This window comes from Eptatretus burgeri, chromosome 1 (genome assembly GCF_056783735.1).
Source record: "Eptatretus burgeri isolate ZD-2024b chromosome 1, Ebu_testis_v1, whole genome shotgun sequence".
Lineage (NCBI taxonomy): Eukaryota > Metazoa > Chordata > Myxini > Myxiniformes > Myxinidae > Eptatretus > Eptatretus burgeri.
In genome coordinates this window covers 33,127,286-33,149,785 of record NC_140961.1, presented here as the reverse complement: position 1 = coordinate 33,149,785, position 22,500 = coordinate 33,127,286, and the positions used below count along the sequence as shown (strand labels likewise).

The following is a 22,500-nucleotide window of genomic DNA, read 5'->3' as shown; positions in this document are numbered from 1 at the left end:
GCGTTACCAAAAACCTATCATGGACGCAAGGACGGACAGCTGGAGGACCAACCTGAAAACATAACAGCTCCGCGCGACTTCGTCAGCGGAGGCATAAAAAAGAAAGCTAACTTTGTATCAAAATACATTTGTGAACCTGACGGTGTAGATACCATCTTCCAGTGTTGAGAGTAACCTATATAAATAAAACAGGAGTGTTATGTCATCATAAAATTTGTTGAAAATCTGGAATTTCTAGTTGCGAGTCATGGGACAGTGAGTCAAGAGTAAAGAAAGTGAGAAGAAGATTGACAGTTTTGAAAGGTGGTGATGGAGATGAACGTTAAAATTATAATCGAGTGAAAGAAGAACAAGCAAATCAGTGCTGGAAGAAATGAGACCACCATGTACATTAGAAGCACTGAAACTAAAACAGAAACTGGCCTCCAAAGCCAGTCGCTGACTGGGCATCCTCCCTCGTGCAAAGTCCTTCCTTTGGCACACCTGAGCTCCTGACCACATACAACACATCATGTGTGCATAAAACGAAAGTCTGGAGAAGTCAACTATGCTGGGTATGACTAAGGGAAGAAGAGGAAGAGGCAGGCCGTGTCGGTGCTGGATGGATGGGGGTAAAGGCTGCAACCAAACTCCCAGAGCTTCAGGAAGCAGCACAAGATAGGGATGTTTGGAGAAATCTGATCATCAATGTCACCAGAAGTCGGCCACCACTTGACGAAACTAGATAACAATAACAAATCAGCCTGATAAACTCGGGCTACTTTAAGATGATGCAAAAGCTGCCGATCCAATGCTGACGGACCTCCGGTAGCTTGTACATGATGCTGCGTTTGAGCCTGGGGGAGTAACTGCTAAAATCTTATCTGTCCGGGCTCTTGTTTCTTTGTTCCTTTCACATCTCTTTTACTCTATTCCTCTCTTTCATTATTATCTATCTCTCCCAGGAGAAGTGAATTCTTGCAGAAAATTTTCTGTAAGGCTCACTTGGCTGCGCCTGGATGGGTTTGAGGGTTGTGGAGTAGGGTGTTCCACTTTTGCAAAAGTAGTTGCTGGAATGAAGCATCATGTGCCCATCAGTTCCACGAGTGAAGTTAGGTGATCGACCAAAGTTTGAAAATTTTCCCGCCTTTTTTGACCGCGGGCCAGCATTTTGAAATTTCAGGAAAAATCCATATTTTTGGAAATAATATTGATTTTTGAATATTTTTTAAAAATATATTTCTCTGTGTTTAGATGGCCGAATGCACTTCAGTAGGCACCAGTATGATAGTAAGTACCCGTAAATATTATTCACAAACTTGTCCCAACATTTTGAGAAGGGGTTGCCATTTTGGAATTTCACTGAAAATCCCATATTTTGACAATTATTGCACGGCACATTGTTAGGAATTTACAGAATATCAGTCGTAGCATTTTCATAAAGACATTATTAATGACAAATGAGAGCACGATCAATTAATTATGAGAACAACCGAATATGTTTTAAGCGACATGGTTTTCATGAATGACAACATAACAATCAAGCAAACAAGCAACCACACAGATATCTTAGAGAGAACATATCGTTTGTTTTGTATAGTTTGGGTAAAGCTTCCTCTGCTCTTCCACGCACTGTAGCAATGCTTGACGTTATTTCTCATCATTGCACATATGAATAGTCAGACACTAGCTTAATTCCTCTTTCAGCTAGATCATTTACAACACGCAAAGAATTAGCACTTTCGCAAAATTTCCTGTAACTAGCGAACTTGTCCCACATAGTCACAGGAGCCCTGACCATTGGTCAGTCAAGGTTTATCTGCAAGTACACAAAGAATAAATAAATAAAAACATATTTCATTAGATATACACAAAATATACGATTTTCACTGAATTTCCAAAATGGCAACCCCTTCTCAAAATGTCGGGACAAGTTTGTGAATAATATTTACGGGTACTTGCTATCATACTGGTGCCTACTGAAGTGCATTCGGCCATCGAAATACAGAGAAATATATTTTTAAAATATTCAAAAATCAATATTATTTCCAAAAAATATGGATTTTTCCTGAAATTTCAAAATGGCGGCCCGTGGTCAAAAAAGGCGGGAAAATTTTCAAACTTTGGTCGATCACCTAACTTCACTAGTGGAATCGATAGGCACATTGTGCTTCATTCCAGCAACTACTTTTGCAAAAGTGGAACACCCTATTGTGGAGTATCGGCTGAAACCCAAATCCTATTCAGGTTCCTCCTGATGACTCCCATCTTTGCTCTTTACTTCTTTGGTTTCCTTCTTGGTCTTCCGTTTCATCGCACAAGTCCTATACTTTCTGCATCATGGGTGGTTTATCGGAAACTCAAAGACCGTAAAGGTAATGGTGTCTGATACTTTGTCCGACAGACCTTTACCTTGTTGTGATAAATAACATTGAGTAGAGAGTGATGATAAACAGGTCTTGATCGGCGAAATACAGCAAAACTACCACGGAGGCTGTAATACACCATGCCGCATCACGGTGTACAGTGTTTCTGCAAAATTCCACCATCGTGTAAACCTTTACTAAAGTTACGCAGCTTAGACATTTATCAAAATTTGACATTGTAAGTTGTCAGGAATGTAGTGAGACTAGTTATTTTATGATTATAGGTCACTGGGTAGTTCAGTTTATTTTGAGCTTATAAGCAAGCAGCCTTTCAAGTTCCATGTTATAAAGCAGGTGCATGGTAATTGTTCTTGAGGTTTTGAAATACCATAACACCGCCGGGAAGGTAAATGGGCTGGTGATGGATGTCCCGATTAGACGGTGGTAGCTGGTAGTTGTGAGATGATGGAAGCGGTGCAGGTGGAAGTGGAACGGTGATAATTCAAATTACGATGAAGACAATCAATTCTGTTTACTCCAAAATGAGGTGATTTATACTTTTTATCACCGATATGTTGGATCCCTTTCCAGCACATCTTACATTTCCTCCGAATGTAGCCGAATTCCCTTCGGCCTGCAGCAAGCAATGCAATTATGGGCAGAGAAAGTTGTGTTGCACAGCATCGCTATCTTCAATAGTTTCTTTACAGGAAATGCCATTCACTATCCAGGTTTCTACAATAATACTGCAACAAAAAGTTCAAGATGTTGTTTCAACAAACCAAAGGATTATTACCATATATGGCTTCAGTTGTATTACAAACACCCCCCTTTGAATGAATAAGCCGGCTTCGCACCCTCAAGCTTCTTGTGAGAAATACCGATGAAGCTAATGGGATTCCACTGCATTGGGAAAGCTCAGTGACTCTGAGGGTCTCCGGTCCAGAGCGAGGAGACTAATGCAGGGACTACTATAGGTACGACTCCTACTTCAACTGCTTCAGTTTCCCTTACCTTATTACCGGGGTCTGCTGGGGATTATTGTTGGCCCAATTATTTCATGAACCGGCTGGCCAGGCCTGATGTTCAATTGAAGGTGGCAGGAATTTGGAATTTGTTCAGTGCTGGCAATAACTTGTCTCCTCTATCTTGAACATCCACCGACGATCGGTGCTGGCAGACGAGTTCTCTGGGTTAGGATCCTTCGAACAAATGGTGTGGACGTTGTTGCGTTGCCCTGCCTGCAAAAATACCATAGTGACAGTTTATAGCTGGATTGAGATTCGAAACTAGGTTAGCCAGCTCAAAGGCGAGTGCACATACTTCTAACCTATCCTTCCTACCAGGCCTCCATAAAAGGGACATGTACTCCATTGAGCTGCCTCGGAGATACTCTTCTTCTTCGTTCATATGCAGCACAGGCCTCCATCATTGGTTGATGACGCGGCTGTGCCGCTGATGCAATGCCCTCTGCTGGTTAGGGCAGGAATTTGGAATTTGGCCATGGTGCCGGTGATAGCTCGCCCACTCTTTGCGAGGCACACCATAGGATCTTTCACGTCCACCAAATAATGCTGGCAGACAAGAGGCCCAGTTTAACATCTAACGGAGGGACAGCACACACATTGATGAATCAGCCTGCATGTGAAACACCAGGATGACAGTTTATAGTTGGTTCGAGATTCAAACCCAGGCTAGACAGCTTTGACGTGATTGTGCATATGTCTAGGCCACCCTGTCAGCCGGATATACCCTGGCCTTACTTAATAAACGATTTACAGACTCAAGACAAAAGCTATCCAGATCAGATCAGCAGCAAAATATAAATCTTCTTCTTTCGGCTGCTCCCGTTAGGGGTCGCCACAGCGGATCATCCGTTATGATCCGCATAGTGATTTGGCACATGTTTTACGCCGGATGCCCTTCCTGACGCAACTCTGGTCGCCTCTTACGACACAGGGATATGGTACACCTATTTTAACCGGGGTATTCACCGGCCCAGTATACTGGTACTCATTTCGCCGACCTCGGAAGGATGACAGGCTGAGTCAACCCCCTGGTGTATTAATTCATGGCCCAACGGGGATTGAACTCAGGACCTTTTGGATCCCAAGCCGCTGCCCTAACCACTGCGCCAACACCAGGCTCAGCAGCAAAATATAAATATACCGAAATATTTTCATCCATATAGCCGCCATCGAAGACAGTCATTGCTTCAAAAGCTCCTTCCAAATTATTTCTTCACTATATGCTGACCTCCCAGCAACCTCCCAGCAACCTTTCCTTCTTGGCATAAGAACTAGAATCATATTTGACAGTCTCAAAAGCAGCATTAACCTTTCTCCCCAAAATTCCATGGCGAATGCTCAACGCACGTCCACAACGAAGGGCTGGTTACGGACAATACACGGAAAAGTTTTGCACATACCGACAACGTCTGGATAATAATGCTCCATTTTCAACAATGAACAACAATGTGTGGTCTACAAAGGAAAAAAAAACTTCAGAAGGCAATTTTAACGGAGAGAGTGCAACGTTCATAAAGGCAAACATGACATTTTCAAATGAGCAAGGCAAACAAAATAACAAATATAAGATGACAACACAATCACAAATTAAACTGCCATGAAAATAATGAATTGCCAGAGTAAAGTCAAAGTAAAGCAATTCGATTTTTTTTTGGCCATCAATTTAATTTTAAATCAAATGATGAAAGAGTTTGCAAAATTATATTGTGCAAGTGAGTTAACATCAGCTTCCAGATAAAAAGGTTTCAAACTTTCCTGGCAATCACTGCAGCTAATTGTTAATAGTTTATTAAAAAAATTCTAATGATATTCTTTCGCATGATTAAAACTGTTGTCATGGAAACAGGATGTTTTACTAACTCCGCCATCGAAGGTGGACCGAGGTTATGTATTCAACCCCTGTTTGTCTGTCTGGTTGTGAGCATGGTATCTCAAAAAAGTTGTGGACTGATTCAGACGAAATTTGGTGGGCAGGTTGAGTGTGTGACGACGACAAATCGATTCGATCTTGGTGAAGATCCAGATCCGGGTCCAGATCGGATAAATTTTTTTTAATTTTCAAGTGATTCTTCACCATTTGGAGATAGGGGGCCCAAAATGATATATAGCATAATATCTCAAAACGTTACGGACGGATTCAGACGAAACTTGGTGGATACGTTGGGTGCGTAACAAGAACAAGCTGATGAGATTTTGGCGAAGGTCCATCTGCGGATCCGGCTTATAAGTGGGATACAAAAATGTAAAATGCTGAGCCTGGTTGAGGTATGCATTCTATTGAGTGCTGTTCCAGTTACAACTTCAGTCGATGATTACATGTGCATCTACCTTTGGGCGGCGAATACGACGTTGGCAAAATGCATCAAAATGAGCTTCAAAACAGGCTTTGCCTGTCGTATTTATTTACTTATTTATTTATTTGTATACACTGTCGAGGCTCGTATGAGAGCTAACACACAGAACACACAACAAGGGGAGCGAGAGACAAGAGGGGCGAGAGAGAGGAAAGGACAAAACAGCATGGAACAGAGACATGAGATGTGCAGAAGGGAGAGAGGTGGGGCGGGGTACACAGGGTAAACAAGATGGACACTACAGGGACTTTCAGGTCCTCACACGATGACACTTTTACTGAATAACACTTTTACATAAACTTGTGGATGACACTCGTGAAGATCTTCATTCCACCTCTTTGTTTTGTGACTTTGGAGTAGCGGACAAGACTGCAAACATTTGCTGTTCGACATAACTCGAAAGCCTGTCATATGAAATGTGGTCTCTCTACCTTTTTTTTTAAACACCCCAGCAAGGCTCAGTTTGCTCAGGCTATCTATGGTGGGAAATAAACACTTCTTTTCAAGTTTCCCATTCATCGTTCTAACATCAGCCGTGTATTGTAAAGGATTCACCGCATCGTTAGTTGCAGTGGAGCCTCTTTTTTTTTTGTTCTTTTTCTTATTTTTTTAAACCTGTGTGACCTGTGGATAAAATTAACATGAGGCTGAAATTCTCTCATTTGGAGAAAGCGCAACGAGAGGGGTTCCGTGTAACTACCCAAAAATATAACAACACGTGGGCATGACAGGAGGCCATTTGCACAATATCCACAATTAGTCAATTACCCATCACCACAATTACTACTACTGTTACTACTATTATGGGAAATGTTGTACAGCTAACCTCCAAGCCAAAAATGTTGCAAGGGCCTCTTCTTTTTGAAAGATACTCCGCAATCTAAATTCAGACGGGACAGCCGGCTTTATGTTTCATCTAAAAGACAGCATGCTTCGAGATGCACTGACCCCTGTTAGCACTGTACCAGAGCAGCAGTTTTTAGTTACACTCAACCCAAGTTGGGGATGAAACCCAGACGAGGCAGCACAAATAGAAAAAAAAAATGCTACCAAATGAGCTATTGCCGCAAGAACTTCTTAGCATAGGAGTTTATGTATCAATTGAAATATAATTTCAAACACACCAGAAACATGCAGCTCAGGTCTTAAGCAACAGTGGGATGATAGGAAACTTTTGTCAACTGCTTTGGTGGCAAGGAGGATGCCTGCAGAGCCTTCTGTGAATGTATACAATTACTGACGTGTTATCATGCATCGCCATCTCAGACTCCTTCGCACACCCATCCCACGGAACCCGTGATGAGACGGTGTAGGACTCGTCATCTCAGCATTCTGACGCACAAAGAATGTTGTTTTTGAATGTATGACATGACACCTAATCTTGCCTTTCAGCCAGGATCATGAAAAAGTGGTTTTGATGAGATGGCGGTAACTTCAAAAGTAAAAAGATAAGAATTATTCATTAGTTTGGAAAACAAGAGCTGCATGCCATTTACAGGAAAGAATCACCAAACAGCATTCCATGGACAATGAAAGTGGAAGTAAGAAGATGAAGAGGATCAGTGTGATATTGGAGGTTGGCAGATGCTTTAAATACCAGCTCACAAATGTAAGATGTCTGTCCAACTAACTCTACTGTATACAGTAAGCTGTACTTCTGGGACATGGAAACTTGTCAGCTTGTAATTTGGAGAAGCTAAATGAAGGTTAAGACGATATACGATAAGTGTGTGTGTGTGTGTGTGTGTGTGTGTGTGTGTGTGTGTGTGTGTGTGTGTGTGTGTGTGTGTGTGTGTAACTATTCTATAATTCGGACTGTGAGAGCAACCACACACAGCACTGAACTTACCAATAGATGAAAACAACTAGTCAGTTGTACATGCTAACACAGAGAGCTACAATTAGCAGATTAAAACAAGTTTTCTTTAAGATCATAAAATAATACCAAATAGAATAAGTAAAATACACTATGAAATGTAAAAAATATTATTCATGAGATATTTATATAAATACTTTATTAAAAAATACATACTGGTAAGTCATTGAAACTCGTTTCAGCGGTTGCAAGGAGACAAGGGAGCGTGAAAAAACCCGTTTATAAATAACCGTTTAGTTTGAATATTTGAATAACAGTTTGATCCCAAGGTGAATCCGCTGTCACACCTTGACGTTTTAGCCGGCGTATGAAAAATTTGTCTAAAACGCTGGTACACGTCGAATACGTTATGGGTAAGTTTTGTATACGTTAGGAGCACGCTGGCATACGTCGTAGTACGCCGAATACGTCAACAAATTTTAAGCATGTTAAAATTTGTTGATGAGCTCGGCGTACTACGACGTATGCCAGCGTGCTTCAGCGTGCTCTTAACGTATACAAAACTTACCCATAACGTATTCGATGTGTGCCAGCGTATTCGGCAAATTTTTCATACGTCAGCATACGCTAGCAAAAACGCCAAGGTGTGACAGGGCCTTTACACTTTGATGTCTCGTGCGGTTATGATTTGAATCGTCGAGCGGCAGCCTTTTAATAGGCTACGCCACGTGATAGTCGGCGATACGCTGCCGCGCGCTATGCATACGTTAGACTATCGTTGGGCATAGGTTGTGAACGCCGACAACACGCTCAGCATTCGTTGGTATAAGTTATCTATATGTTATTGAAACGTTCTGTATACGTTACTAATACGTTATGCATACGTCCAACTCGTTACGAATACGCCAAAACTGAAAAAAAACATCAATAGTTCAGTGTACGCCAGCGTTTTACATACATTTTGATACGCTGCCATACGCTGGCTAAAACGTTGAGGTGTGACAGCGGCTTGAGTGGGGTGGACGTGCTGGTTGGTGGACGTGTTATATTTAAGGTAAATTGTGCATGATTTCATGTGTTGTCATATAATGGAATGTGTGATGGGAGTTGTAACGATGTGATAATATATATTAAATCCTCCAGCGAGAAAAGTTTGATTAGTGATGTTGCATTGATTGTTTGACTGATTGGACACAACTGAGGTTGTGGAGCCACTGATGGAGGTAATCTACTGATGTGGATCCATGACCAAGGTTGTGAATCTACCGTTTCTAGAGGTTCTGGGCTGAAAGGATCGAAACCTCGAAGAACGGTGCCCAGCTGATGATCCGTGCACTTGGGAAACCATTCAATTTCCTTCAGGTTAAGGTTCTTACTTTCGGTAAGGGAACTATGTTTTGAGGTTAACATCATTTACAGCGATCCTTTAAATTATAGTATCCGAGCAAATACAACCCTTCGCTTTGCTGACGGGAATATGAAGGAAGGGGGGGGGATAGCATGGAGGGGAGGGAGTGTTGGGGGAGGGAAGGAGGCAGCGTAAGGGAAAGGGGGAAGGATTGGGAAGGCAGCGCGAGGGGAGAGAATGCGGAAGGTTGCGTGATGGGGGGGGGGTATGTGGAAGGCATCGTGAGGGAAGGGAATGGGGAAGGAAGTGTGAGGGGAGAGGGTAGCAGTGTGAGGGGGGAAAAGGGAGTGTGGGGGGGGGAGGCAGCGTGAGGGGTGTCAGCATAAGGGAAAGGAGAAGGAGTGGAAACGCAGTGCATGGGGATGGGGAGGCAGCGCGAGGGGAGGCAGTGCAAGAGAGAGAGATAAAGGGAGAGGGAGAGGGAGATAAAGAGTGACAGACAGAGTGACAGACAGAGTGACAGACAGAGTGACAGACAGAGTGACAGACAGAGTGACAGACAGAGTGACAGACAGAGTGACAGACAGAGTGACAGACAGAGTGACAGACAGAGTGACAGACAGAGTGACAGACAGAGTGACAGACAGAGTGACAGACAGAGTGACAGACAGAGTGACAGACAGAGTGACAGACAGAGTGACAGACAGAGTGACAGACAGAGTGACAGACAGAGAGAGAGAGAGAGAGAGAGAGAGAGAGAGAGAGAGAGAGAGAGAGAGAGAGAGAGAGAGAGAGAGAGTGACAGAGAGAGAGAGAGTGACAGAGAGAGAGAGAGTGACAGAGAGAGAGAGAGTGACAGAGAGAGAGAGAGTGACAGAGAGAGAGAGAGAGTGACAGAGAGAGAGAGAGTGACAGAGAGAGAGAGAGAGAGAGAGAGAGAGAGAGAGAGAGAGAGAGAGAGAGAGAGAGAGAGAGAGAGAGAGAGAGAGAGAGAGAGAGAGAGAGAGTGACAGAGAGAGAGAGTGACAGAGAGAGAGAGTGACAGAGAGAGAGAGTGACAGAGAGAGAGAGTGACAGAGAGAGAGAGTGACAGAGAGAGAGAGTGACAGAGAGAGAGAGTGACAGAGAGAGAGAGTGACAGAGAGAGAGAGTGACAGAGAGAGAGACAGAGACAGAGACAGAGACAGAGACAGAGACAGAGACAGAGACAGAGACAGAGACAGAGACAGAGACAGAGACAGAGACAGAGACAGAGACAGAGACAGAGACAGAGACAGAGACAGAGACAGAGACAGAGACAGAGACAGAGACAGAGACAGAGACAGAGACAGAGAGAGAGAGAGAGAGAGAGAGAGAGGAGAGAGAGAGAGAGAGAGAGACACAGAGAGTGACAGAGAGTGACAGAGAGTGAGAGAGAGTGAGAGAGAGTGAGAGAGAGTGAGAGAGAGTGAGAGAGAGTGAGAGAGAGAGTGACAGAGAGTGAGAGAGAGAGAGAGTGACAGAGAGAGTGACATTAGCAAAGAATGTTATGCTTTATGAACAACGCACGCACGCACACACGCACGCACGCACGCACTTGTGTGACAGGTGGAATACAAATTGCCTCCTTAATTGAGAAAACATGTTAAAATGGCAAACAGCTCGGAAATCGGGTGTTATCAAAGTAATTTGCTTTGGAATTGACAATAAGAAACCATATGTTGATATAACCTTTGTAAAGCACTGCACCGAAACAGGAGTGTTTGTCCATCCATCCCCGAACGACTACCCCAGTTTTGGGACTAGCCCCACCAAGCCTCCTGTGGAACGTTATAGGATCCCAGTCGGTGTCCTCAGGTTGGTGGGAGGTTTCATAAATACCTCAATACAATTATGATTTGTGTTTAAGTCTGTACGAAGCTGATCCCGATGCGGATGTAACCTCACAAAGACATTTCTCTTCCTTTACCTCATGAGTGTTTGTAACATTGTATTTTGTTAAATTAATGGCATAGTATGAATTTGTGATTGGAATGATGCTGTTTGGAATGAAAATATCAAGAGATCGAGTTTAAAGCAGAATGAGGAAATTATGTCTGGGGTTCCACCAAATTTGATCATTCGTGGATTCAACATTTGTTGTAATTTTGCTATTTTGACCCAAGTACTTCACGAATCAGCTGTCCAGTGGCTGTCCAGACCCTCCCGTGCATAGTACAGGTACCTCGTGAGCATAAAATTACCAATTGCTTAAGAAACAGTCACGAGGACAAAAGACAATGTGATCGCTTATACACTGCTGAGGTTAAACATTAAAACCTCCAAGATACGGGATTAAAGTTTGCCACCACGGCACCTGTCACTAAGCATACACACACCCATGGAGGGTACTCAAATTACACATCCGACTTGAGGAGCACTCGGTAGAACGAATACCTCCGCCACACAATGCCTGATCCATGAGAACATATCGGACCGAACACATTTTTGAAATATCGTGCTATATATCGTTTTTGGCCACATCTCTCAATGGTGAAGAATCACTGAAAAATTATCAGATCTGGATCCGGATTCGGATCTTCACCAAAATCCAATCACTTCGTCCTTGTCACACACCCAACCTGTCCACAAATTCATCCAAATTTGACAACAACTTTTTGAGATATCCTGCACACAAACAAACAAACAGACACAAAGGGGTGAAAACATAACCTCCTTCACCTTCGGTGGCAGAGGTAAATATACCCATAAATGTACCTCTACCTTGTAGCAACTGCTGACTGCACATCCTGATCTGGACAGGAACTGTACCGCTGTCCACTGTAGGGTGCTCGGCAAGCGGCTTAAGCACTCAAGCACTCAAATTAAACAGTTGGCAAGCGATAACGATGGCCGCATGCCCAAATTAGACAAATAAACTCTTTTTTTAGGAGACAGAACTGCTGATAATTTCAAATCTGGAACTTGAATTTTGTAATTCTGCTTCGTTTAAGAGATTCTTGAGGTTATTCCGATGCGGAAATGAAATAAAGCCACGACCGCTGGCGTCTCCGGGCGTTTTATAAGCATTGAAAATTACCTAGCGATTTGTAGCGATGATGAACAGGCATTCAATAATACGAGTGAGGAAAGTGGGGAAAAAAACAAACTTTGTTGTTAAGAAATCGTTGCGGCTTGTTCCAAGTCAAGGCATTGTTGAGCAGACCAAAAAAACATGGTGGCTTCAGACCCCAGCGAGGTTACCCAGGATACGGCTTCAGACCCCAGAGAGCGAGGTGGCCGAGGATCGCCTAATGAAGGATATAATTAAATAAGGCCATTAATTATCTTCAAAAGGTGTGTTCATTAACCCAAACACCCAATTTTCACTCTTGCACTTCCTTGGCGTTCCCTTAGTTTGCATGCAAAGTTTCATGGTTTTGCAGTTATGGAGGAGATGCACTGACACACATTGACATTTATTAGTATAGATTTCAGGAATAGCCAATATTGTATGATTGTGTGTGTGTGTGTGTGTGTGTGTGTGTGTGTGTGTGTGTGTGTGTGTGTGTGTGTGTGTACCATGTTTTTGGTGGAGTTCTGGTGGAGTGGTGGTGGAGTGGTGGTGGAGTGGAGGTGGAGTGGAGCTTCCTGATGTGGAATGTAACACATCAAAATGATCGTCATGATCTTCTGAGTTGATTAGGCTAATTAACTATAAAGTATCCAGAAGAATTCCCATGTTTTAAACACATGCCAAATTAAGGTGCATGGAGCAGCATAATAGGTCATTCCACGGCATGGCGTTCCCTTTACAAAATAAATAACAAAAATAACGACAATATTGTCACAAAGCATATATTATTTAATACTAATAACATTAACAAGAAAAATAATAGCAGTAGCATTTGGCAATAAATAATAACAAACGTATAATCCCTGCCCTGGCCCAAACACATCTGGCTTTGGTGAAAGGAAAGATGATGCTCAAGCAGTTGAGCAGGCGGGTCTGCAAGAAGATGAAAAGACCAATGAAAATTTGGTCCAATGGACCAAAGAGCCCATTAGTTAGATAAACAAACTCAAATGAGCTAAGATCCTCATCCTCTTGATGATGACGTCATAAAAACGAATATGACGTCATTGTGTTGTATCAGATTTGCGATAAATTATATCTGTGCTAATGCCCGGCTTGATTCCCGCAAACAAAATTCAAACAACTTGCCTAGTTTCGGAGATAATGGTATAGGCGATTTCCATTAGCGGCGATATTATGACGTCAACTTTTTTTCTAGGAAGAATTTTCAAAATCAGAGATGGTTACTGCCTGCGCGTGGGCTTTCTGCATATACATGGCAAGTTTCACGAAGATCCGATGAAAACTCTGGGTTGTGAAACAAAAAAATGTCAAAAAATAGGAATGACGTCATAAAAATTGATATGACGTCATAGTGATGTATCATATGTGCGGTAATTCATCTCTGCTAATGCCCTGTTTGATTCCCGCAAACAGAATTCAAAAAGCTTGCCTAGTTTCGGAGATAATTTTTTTAGGCAATTCCCATTAGCGGAGATATTTTGACATCATAATTTTTTTCTCGGAGGAATTTTCAAAATCGGAGATCGTTACTATCTGCGCAGGGTATTTTTACATATATACGCCAAGTTTCAGGAAGTTTCGATGAAAACTGTACGCTGTGAAACAAACAAGCTCGAATGAGCTAAGATCCTCATCCTCTTAATGATGACGTCATAAAAACGAATATGATGTCATTGTGATGTATCAAGTTTGCGATAAATTATCCGTGCTAATGCCCGGCTTGATTTCTGCAAACAAAATTCAAACAACTTGCCTAGTTTCGGAGATAATGGTATAGGCGTTTTCCATTAGCGGCGATATTATGACGTCAACTTTTTTTCTAGGAAGAATTTTCAAAATGGGAGATGGTTACTGCCTGCGCGTGGGTTTTCTGCATATACATGGCAAGTTTCACGAAGATCCGATGAAAACTCTGGGTTGTGAAACAAAAAAAATGTCAAAAAATAGGAATGACGTCATAAAAATTGATATGACATCATAGTGATGTATCATATGTGCGGTAATTCATCTCTGATAATGCCCTGTTCGATTCCCGCAAACAGAATTCAAAAAGCTTGTCTAGTTTCGGAGATAATCTTTTCGGCGATTTCCATTAGCGGAGATATTTTGACGTCATAACTTTTTTTCTAGGAGGAATTTTCAAAATCGGAGATGGTTACTGTCTGCGCAGGGTATTTTTACATATATATGCAAAGTTTCAGGAAGTTTCGATGAAAACTGTAGGCTGTGAAACAAAAAAGTCCACAAGAACAAGATGAAGAACAACAACATCAGTAAGACTTGGAGATCCTCCACGAGAATCTAAAAACAAGAACCTGTTCATGAATGAATAAAATTACAGAGTTGCATCTCCAGGGCAACACTCAAAAGGTTAAATGGTGCTTTAAATTCAAACTGCTGATTATGAACGCAGATAAGAGGCCATCTCTATATTATGTAAGCTTGGTGGGGGTGAGACATAAGAAAACTAGAGAGTTCATAGAACACCTTACCCTATGCAGTGTTCAGGTATATCATTAAACGACAATAAAATAATAATTGTGAAGGTCGTACAAAAAAATTCTCGTAGTTTAGCGCAGTTGATGCACCACCGTATACTACATGCCCAAGTTCTGCAAAACTGTAGGTTTTTGGAAGGAATAAAAAGGGCGATTTGTGTTCTGCAGTGTTCTCGTAAATGATTAAATTGAAATAAAGTAGACTGTAAAGGTCATATAAATAAATTAATTCTGGAAGTTCACCACCATTAACACAGTGGCTTTACACCGCCTTATCGAACACGTTACATTAGTTCTACATGCCTGTTCTTTGTGTCCTTTATAACATCTTTAAAAACAGCAAGTATCCTGTTTGGAACGATTATTATTATTTTTTGACTGCCAGACAGGCAGACTTAAAATAACTATCTCACTCCTCTCTGTGCCATGCATGATCGGGACAAATTCCGAGCCAAAGTACTATGAAACTGCAGGTGAGATAGTTTTCTGATCCATGTTCCTATTTGTGTTGAAAATATAACAATCAATAGAAATGAAGTTGTTCCTCAATCATAAACTGACATTTGTGGATGGATGGACAGACAGACAGACTGACAGAAGTGAACCAATTGCTAAACCTCACGTGGATAAACTCAAGCACGGTAAGGCTCCATGCCCAGACAACATTCATGTTGAACATCTCATCCACGCACACTCTCATCTTCTCGACCGGTTGAGGACCTTCATATGTCACACTGCCTTGCAATATCTCGAGTCACGCTGGTCTGGAACAGAGCTAATGTTGGAGCTATCCCCAAGCCCAACAAGCTGAAAAACGACCCAAAGAGCTTCCGCCTGATCTCGCTCCTGTCGGTTCCCTTCAAATTGTTTGAAAGGGTCATCCTGAACAGGATAGAGTCATTGCTTGAGCAAGTTCTCCTTACTGAACGAGCAGGTTTCAGGAAACACAGGAGTACAGAAGATCAGACTGCTGGCTGTCACAGAACATATTAAGGATGCTTTAGGGGCCAACAAAAAAATGTGGTGCGCTCATGATTGATCTCTCATCTGCCTGTGACACGGTATGCCACCACAGCCTGCTCCTCAAGCTATATAATGCTCTTCAAGACAGATGTATGGCACAAGTGATCAATGAGATAATCTCCAACCGCTGTTTTCGGGTGCTGATAAACGAACTACCCAGTCGGACCAGGACTCTTAAGAATGGTGTACCCCAAGGGTCTGTTCTTGCTTCGGCACTTTTTAACCTGGATACAGCTGACTTGCCACACACTTGCAGTATGAAAATGGTCTATGCAGATGACTTAGCCATCCTAAAGACCTGTGACACTTTTTAGGCTATACAGCAGGCTTTGTCGTGTGATATTTATACAATGCACAACTATTACCATCAATGTCAACTCCGTCTTAATGTGCAGAAGACCACCTGCTCAGCTTTTCACCTGAACAATAAGGACGCCAATAGACAACTACAAGTTTGATTGAATGGTACTCCAATTATTTTTACCAAAACACTGACTTACCTTGGTGTTAAGTTGGACAGAGCCCTCACTTTCCGCAAGCATTCTAAGGATGAGGCTGGAAAATGGCAGCAAGGGTCAACCTGCTAAGGAAACTTGCAGGTCATGACTGAGGATCAGATTTCATAACCTTACGTTCCACCAAACTGGCCTTGGTGCATGCTCCAGCAGAGTACTGTGTTGCTGCTTGGGGTAGAAGCATGCACAAAAGGAAAGTGGATGTCCAGCTCAATTCTGCCCAAAGAGTCATCAATGGCTGCCTCAGACCGACACCCACCCATCACCTACCTCTGCTTGGTGGCATCCCGCCTCACCACCCAAGGCGAGAAGCAGCAACTAGACATGCTGCACTTAAAGCTTTTGACTCTGAAGTTCATCCTCTCGACACCAAGATGCGCGAACCACTGCAAACTTAACAACTCAAGAGTGGGAAACTTTTCAGCAGGGCAGCCCAGTCTTACACCGGGGCTGACAACTCAGAGAGCAGACAACAGTGGCTCCTCTCAGAGTAGAAAAGGAGGCGATCTGAAGGCAGGACCGCAGCATCGATCACCCATTTCCATCTCTCCAGCTCGCTGCAGACTTCCAAGAAAGGAGTGGTGCCGCCTGAACAGACTGCGTGTACAAGCATCGGACACTTTAAGGGTTGCATGTATTCCTGGAATCTGGCTGACACAGCAAGCTGTGATTGTGGAGAGATCCACACTGCAGAACACTCGGTGGAAGAGCATCCCATCCACGAGTTGGTAGGAGGTTGGAATGCTTTTGCACAGCTTGATCGGCAGACCCGAGAATGGTTGAGATCTGCTGGGTTTATATCTTGAATGACTGACAATGGGACCACACGAATGAAGAAGAAACCCCGCTTTTCGCTTCGTGTGGGGCAATCAAAATCGAGAAAATACAGAAAGGGGATGAGAAGGGAGAAATGAGGGGTACGAGAGTCAGGGAGAGAAGGGAAAACAAGTTTTCAGAGATAGGAGTAATGGGAGGAACTGGAGTAGGCATAAATGAGCCGTATGTTGGGCAATCAAAATGAAAAACGAGAATTAATGGATGGTGCTGATGATGTGATCAATTATTGTGCATCGGATGATCATTTTGCAGAGAAAGCAATTTTCTTGCCAAGACGTGCACCGCCATCAGAATGTACACGACGACAAGCTGCTCTTTCTCATCCCACCACCATCAATCAAACGACTGACAGCTCTGTCTATCCATAACGACTGACAGCTCCGTCTGTCCATAACGACTGACAGCGCATGTCCATAAAGCCGCCCCCGTAATGGCTCGTTTCTCCCCTGCATCCTGGCCAACCTCCGTACACAAGCTTCGCCTGCATTCTTGGAGAAAATATTGTTCGGTGTATGGTTAGCAAAATGGGTTTGAAGATTCACAATGGAAATAAAAAAAAGCCTTGTTTAGCGGGACAAGCTCCATCCTCAATTGAATGGTTACCCAGTCAGCTGATCGTGCTAATAGCAATTAGGCATATGTACTATACGAACGATGCTGCAGCATCATTTGTCAGCAGTGATTAATTATTCAATTAAATCAAGCAATGAAGTCCCCTTAACCAAATCTGAGCCAATATGTGGGAAAACCCCATTTATTATGAGCAATAAGGGATCCAATCAGCTGATGGCATCTTTCATTGCAAACAGTCTTTGCAATGTTTTTTTTGTTGGTTTTTTTTTTTTGGGGGGGGGGGTGGGCAAGGGTGGTGGTGGAATGGGACAGGGAGATATAAAATCTGGGCTCACGGAAGAATGAGGGAAAAAACAGCGTAAAGTGGCAACATACTGACAATGGACTCACGGTTGAACTGATTGACTGAAGAAGGAATGGTGGAAACGTCCTGATGCTTGCAGCTGCTATAAAGCAGTCGAGTCCGAGTCCGTACTTGCTACGACCGTCGTTCTTGTCAAGAATGTATCTCATGCCAGGAAAGTAAAACAAGTAGGCGAAGACAATGCAGTGCAAATGTTTGATGTGTTGTCTGTTGTACATGCTTACGTGAATAGTGACATGGTGGACCCACCATTTGGAGAGGTTCTGGGCAAAAGTGGTCAAAACCTCGAGGAAGAACAGAGCCCGGCTGATTATTCAGGCAGTCTGGAAATCGGTCCATCGCTTAAAAATTACAAACGTTCTTACTTTAGACGCACAACTACTTCGAAGTTTGCGATCAAAATATTCTTCAGTACAGGAAGGTTATAGAAATGGTATCATTTGTAGTGTGTGTGTGTGTGTGTGTGTGTGTGTGTGTGTGTGTGTGTGTGTGTGTGTGTGTGTGTGTGTGTGTGTGTGTGTGTGACACATAAATGAAAATTCATTCTACACATGTGTGTGCACATAATGGTAGGCATACTTTTACAACACGTAGTGGCCAAAAAAAGGGCACAGACGGGTCAGCTTTGTCCCACATGACACAAAAACAAAAGTTTCAGAAACAGACGAGACAAAGACGGTGGATACTCATTACTCGCATAAAGTTAAACAAACAAAAAAAAATGAACAGTTTTACATACTTATGACATTTCGTTTATCTGTTTGGACCAAAAAAAAATGAGAAGAATCATAAAATGTCAGCAAATAAAGACCAGCACTGTTAATGAGCGTTTGATGAAAATGTCAACAATCGATAGAGAATTTAATTATCTCGACGCTTCCACTGGAGCTGCAGCTCACATGTTGTTACATTAATAGCTCAATACCTGTTGATGGCAGATCAAGGTCGAGCAGCTCTCCGTAAGCACCTTCAGAGTTGACTCGTATTGGCAAAATGGCTGTTATTACATTAACCCCGGGGGTAAAAGCTACCACCTCTCATGTCAGAGCCTAAACGATTACATTTCAACAATGTAGGATCACAAATGCTGAACTGGCCCGTTTACCATTCCCATCTGAAACGATTGCCTCATATGCTGGGGAATTCAGGTACAAATGCTCTATATTATGACGATTTGTCCATTCGAGTGGTAGGTCGACCGATTGTACTTGAGGTCCATTAAGAAACTAAAACGGAATGAGGTAGAATGCATACCTCCGACAGGCTGAAACACTTTACGTTTTGTATCCCAATGATAGGCCGGATCTGGATCTGAAAAAAATCCCAAAATCGAATCATCTTGTTCTTGTCACCTCAACTACTCATCCACCAAGTTTTGTCAGAATCTGTTCACAACTTTTAGAAATATCATGATATATATATATATATATATATATATATATATATATATATATATATATATATATATATATATATATATATATATATATATATATATATATATATATATATCGATTTGGCTCGATCTCTCAATCATGAAGAATCACGAAAAAAAAAAAATTCTAGTGTCTGGATGTTCACCAAAATCTAAGCAATTTGTCCTTGGCGGAATCACTAAAAAAAAAAAAAAACATTTCAAATCCAACCTGTGCACCAAGTTTCATCCAAATGCGTCCATAACTTTGAGATATCCTGCTCACAGACAGACATACAAGCAAACAATGAAATAAAAAGACAGGAGTAAAAAATCATAATCTCCATCCTCCTTTGGTAGCAGAGGAAAAATGAAGGCACCACAAATTCCTGGAGCTAACCACAGCAGGCGAGGCTCAGGCCTGATGTTAGGACCATTGAGCAGTCTTTGTTGGGGACTATATCATGCTATATAATCACCTTAAGTTAAACAATTCTTGCAGTCTAATTGAAACGTTCTTATGCTGAAGCCTGCAGCTTTTACCCCAACCCTAACCCTAACCCTAACAAGCATTTTTTATTTGTTTTAATCCTGACAAATGTCACACTCTCATTATCTCTCTCTCTCTCTCTGAAAGGACCATCTGGCAAACCCTCATATCTACTTTCTTAACAATCCTCTTGAAAAAGTTCAGTCACTCAAACTCTTGGGTCTCACGAGTCAACCATGATCTTTCTTGGAAAAACCACATTTCAAAGTTGGCCTCCAAAGCCAGCTGGCGACTGGGTACGCTCTGTCATACAAAGTCCTTCCTTGGCACACCTGAACTTATCCACCTACAAGGCCTTCATCCACAGCTTGATGAAGTTCTGCTCTTCACGAGCTGCTTGTGGAAGCTGGTTCCACTGCCTCACATCTTGATCAGCATGACGCCATGAAAATCAAGGCTTTACGATTATTGGGATCACCCGCAATGAATCTGAGTCTATGAGCCAATCACATTACCATTGAAGACAGGTCGGTGGTCTCTATGTCTTCCACCGCCTCCTTTCTGATATTGCACCCTCTGCTCTTTCCTTGCTTTTTCTCCCCTCCCAGGTTTTTACAGGGCACATACGGTCCACCATCAACACCCTTCTGGTTAAACGACGTAAATACTGGATTACTGCTCACCTCCTCATTTGTTTCACTTTTTTCCCACCCGTGGAACCAACTTCCACATTCTCTCCAACATCAGTCTTCCCTCCAGGTTTTCAATGCAGCTGTTCACCACCATCTCAGATCATCCCCAATCCAAAACCATGATCTTTCTCCTCTCGTTAACCCAACCCTAATTCCTCCTTTTTCAAAATTTCTAGTTTTCCCTCCTGAGAGTTTCCTTCTGTATATCCATCTTGTCCACCCCATGCATCCTCTCCTGTCCTCTATTCCACCACACACCCATTGTTTCTCCAAGTCTGCCTCCATCTTGACCTTCAACTCAGCTGTTGGTGTTTCTCCCATTTCTTTTTTTCTCTTCTGTTCCTTTTGTCCTGTTGCATTCTGATCCATTCATAGTATGAGTACTATCTCTTCCATGAGCCTCAACTATGTATGGAAAAAAAAGACTACAAAAAAGTCTAGTCTCATGGAGGAGCTGAACAAAAAGGATAGCAGATTCATTATAACCCCCGCTATGGAAGGGGGGGCGCCTCCTCGCGACCCTCCCTCTCTCACTGGCTGGTTTTGGCGTGCAAATCGCTCTTAGTCTCTCCCACTGGCCAAAACGGGCGGCAAGCTCCTTGATTGGCCCGGGGGCGTGGTGACATAACGCGGAGCCCTTTCCTCCTGTCGCGGGATCTGATTGGCCGGGTGATGGTCACCTCAATCGTTGCACGCTGATTGGTCGAGGGCCGCCGCGCGGCTCCTCCTTGAACTCCGCCCACCATGACGTCGGCCAGAGCAAGGTGAAGGAAGTGAAGGTGAGGGTGAGGGTGATGCGGTGTCGTTGGCATTGATGTTGGTGGTGTAAAAATAAAAGAAAAACCCTAACTATCAAAATAACGACACAGTGCCAGTACATTTAATCACCCATTAGACAAGGGAAAAGGGAGCTATCTATCCACATTTACTTATCGATATAACTGAGCTATAGGACCTGTATGTTGAGTGTGCTCATGGCTTCCAGATTCGCAACACTATCACTGTCTACTCTGTTGACTCATTCAAATGGACTGATTTTATCTCTACCTTTCATTATCTTAAACATCTCTATCATATCTCCTTGTAACCGCCTCCTTTCTCGTGTATAAAGCCCTGTCGCCTTCAGCCGCTCCTCATAGCTGAGTTGAGCTCGGCCCGGAATCAATCTCGTGGCCTTGTGCTGAACCCTCTCTATGGCATCTATGTCCTTCCGGAACTGTGGTGATCAGAACTGCACACAATATTTTAGATGTGCCCTCACTAAATTCCTATACAATGTTAACACCACCTCTTGATTTATAAATAATCCTCCTCCGAATACAACCTAAAACCCTATTTGCTCTACCTATAGCTGTCTGGCACTGTGCTGCTTGCTTACCTCCCATATCTGTTACCACCCCCAGATCTTTCTCCTGTATGACACGCTCCAAAATTACCCCTTGCATCCTGTAATCTCTGTTTTCATTGTTCTTTCCCATCCCCAACACCTTACACTTGCTCAGGTTAAATTCCATCTGCCAGTATTTTGCCCAATCCATACAAATATCAATACTCTCTTGTATCTGATCACCACCCCCTCTGCTATCCACCTTACCTCCAAGCTTTGTGTCATATGTAAATTTGGAAAGCTTTCTCTCTACCCCACTATCCAAATTGTTGATGCAAATAATGAATAGTAATGGTCCGAGTTCTGATCCCTGAGGTACCCCGCAACTTACATCCTTCCAGCAAGACATCCTCCCACTCACAGCCTCTTTGCTTCCTACCACAAAGCCAGTTTGCAATCCAATAAGCTACCTGACCAGCCACTCCACAAGCCCTCACTTTGGCTAACAACCTCCGATGTTGTACCTTATCAAATGCCTTATTAAAGTCAAGATATACCATATCCACTGCCTTTCCATCATCCACTCAATCGACACTGGTCCCCACCACGTTTATGGCAGAGTGCTTGCCAACCAACGGTCTGACCAAGAATCACATTTTAATTTTGTCACTTTTTTGCAGAACAGAAAGAATTAGTCCCAACTTGACTGTGGTATTCAACTTTTGTCCATCAATTCCCAAAATAGTCCACGTAATACGGTGTACACTCAAACTCAGAGTTTTCATTCACTTTAACATTCATCCAGGTGAGATAGGATG

The 22,500-nt window shown here is 42.8% G+C and overlaps 2 protein-coding genes across 5 annotated transcripts in view; one reads left to right on the top strand and one right to left on the bottom strand.

The window, feature by feature from the left end:
- LOC147034179 (uncharacterized) overlaps positions 1 to 22,500 on the top strand; it is a 115,749-nt gene that overhangs the window by 57,628 nt on the left and 35,621 nt on the right. The gene's annotated exons all lie outside the window — the stretch shown is intronic.
- Positions 1 to 22,500, bottom strand: part of LOC147034181 (ectonucleoside triphosphate diphosphohydrolase 1-like) — a 223,531-nt gene that overhangs the window by 199,479 nt on the left and 1,552 nt on the right. The window contains exon 1 of one of the 4 annotated variants that reach the window (XM_085877957.1): positions 6,969 to 7,074. The exons of the other annotated variants lie outside the window; for them this stretch is intronic. Within the exon in view, the coding sequence (XP_085734083.1) occupies positions 6,969 to 7,050 (82 nt within the window). The 5' untranslated portion in view covers positions 7,051 to 7,074. Of the gene's footprint in view, positions 1 to 6,968; positions 7,075 to 22,500 lie in introns of those variants that run through there. 4 annotated transcript variants of the gene reach the window in all.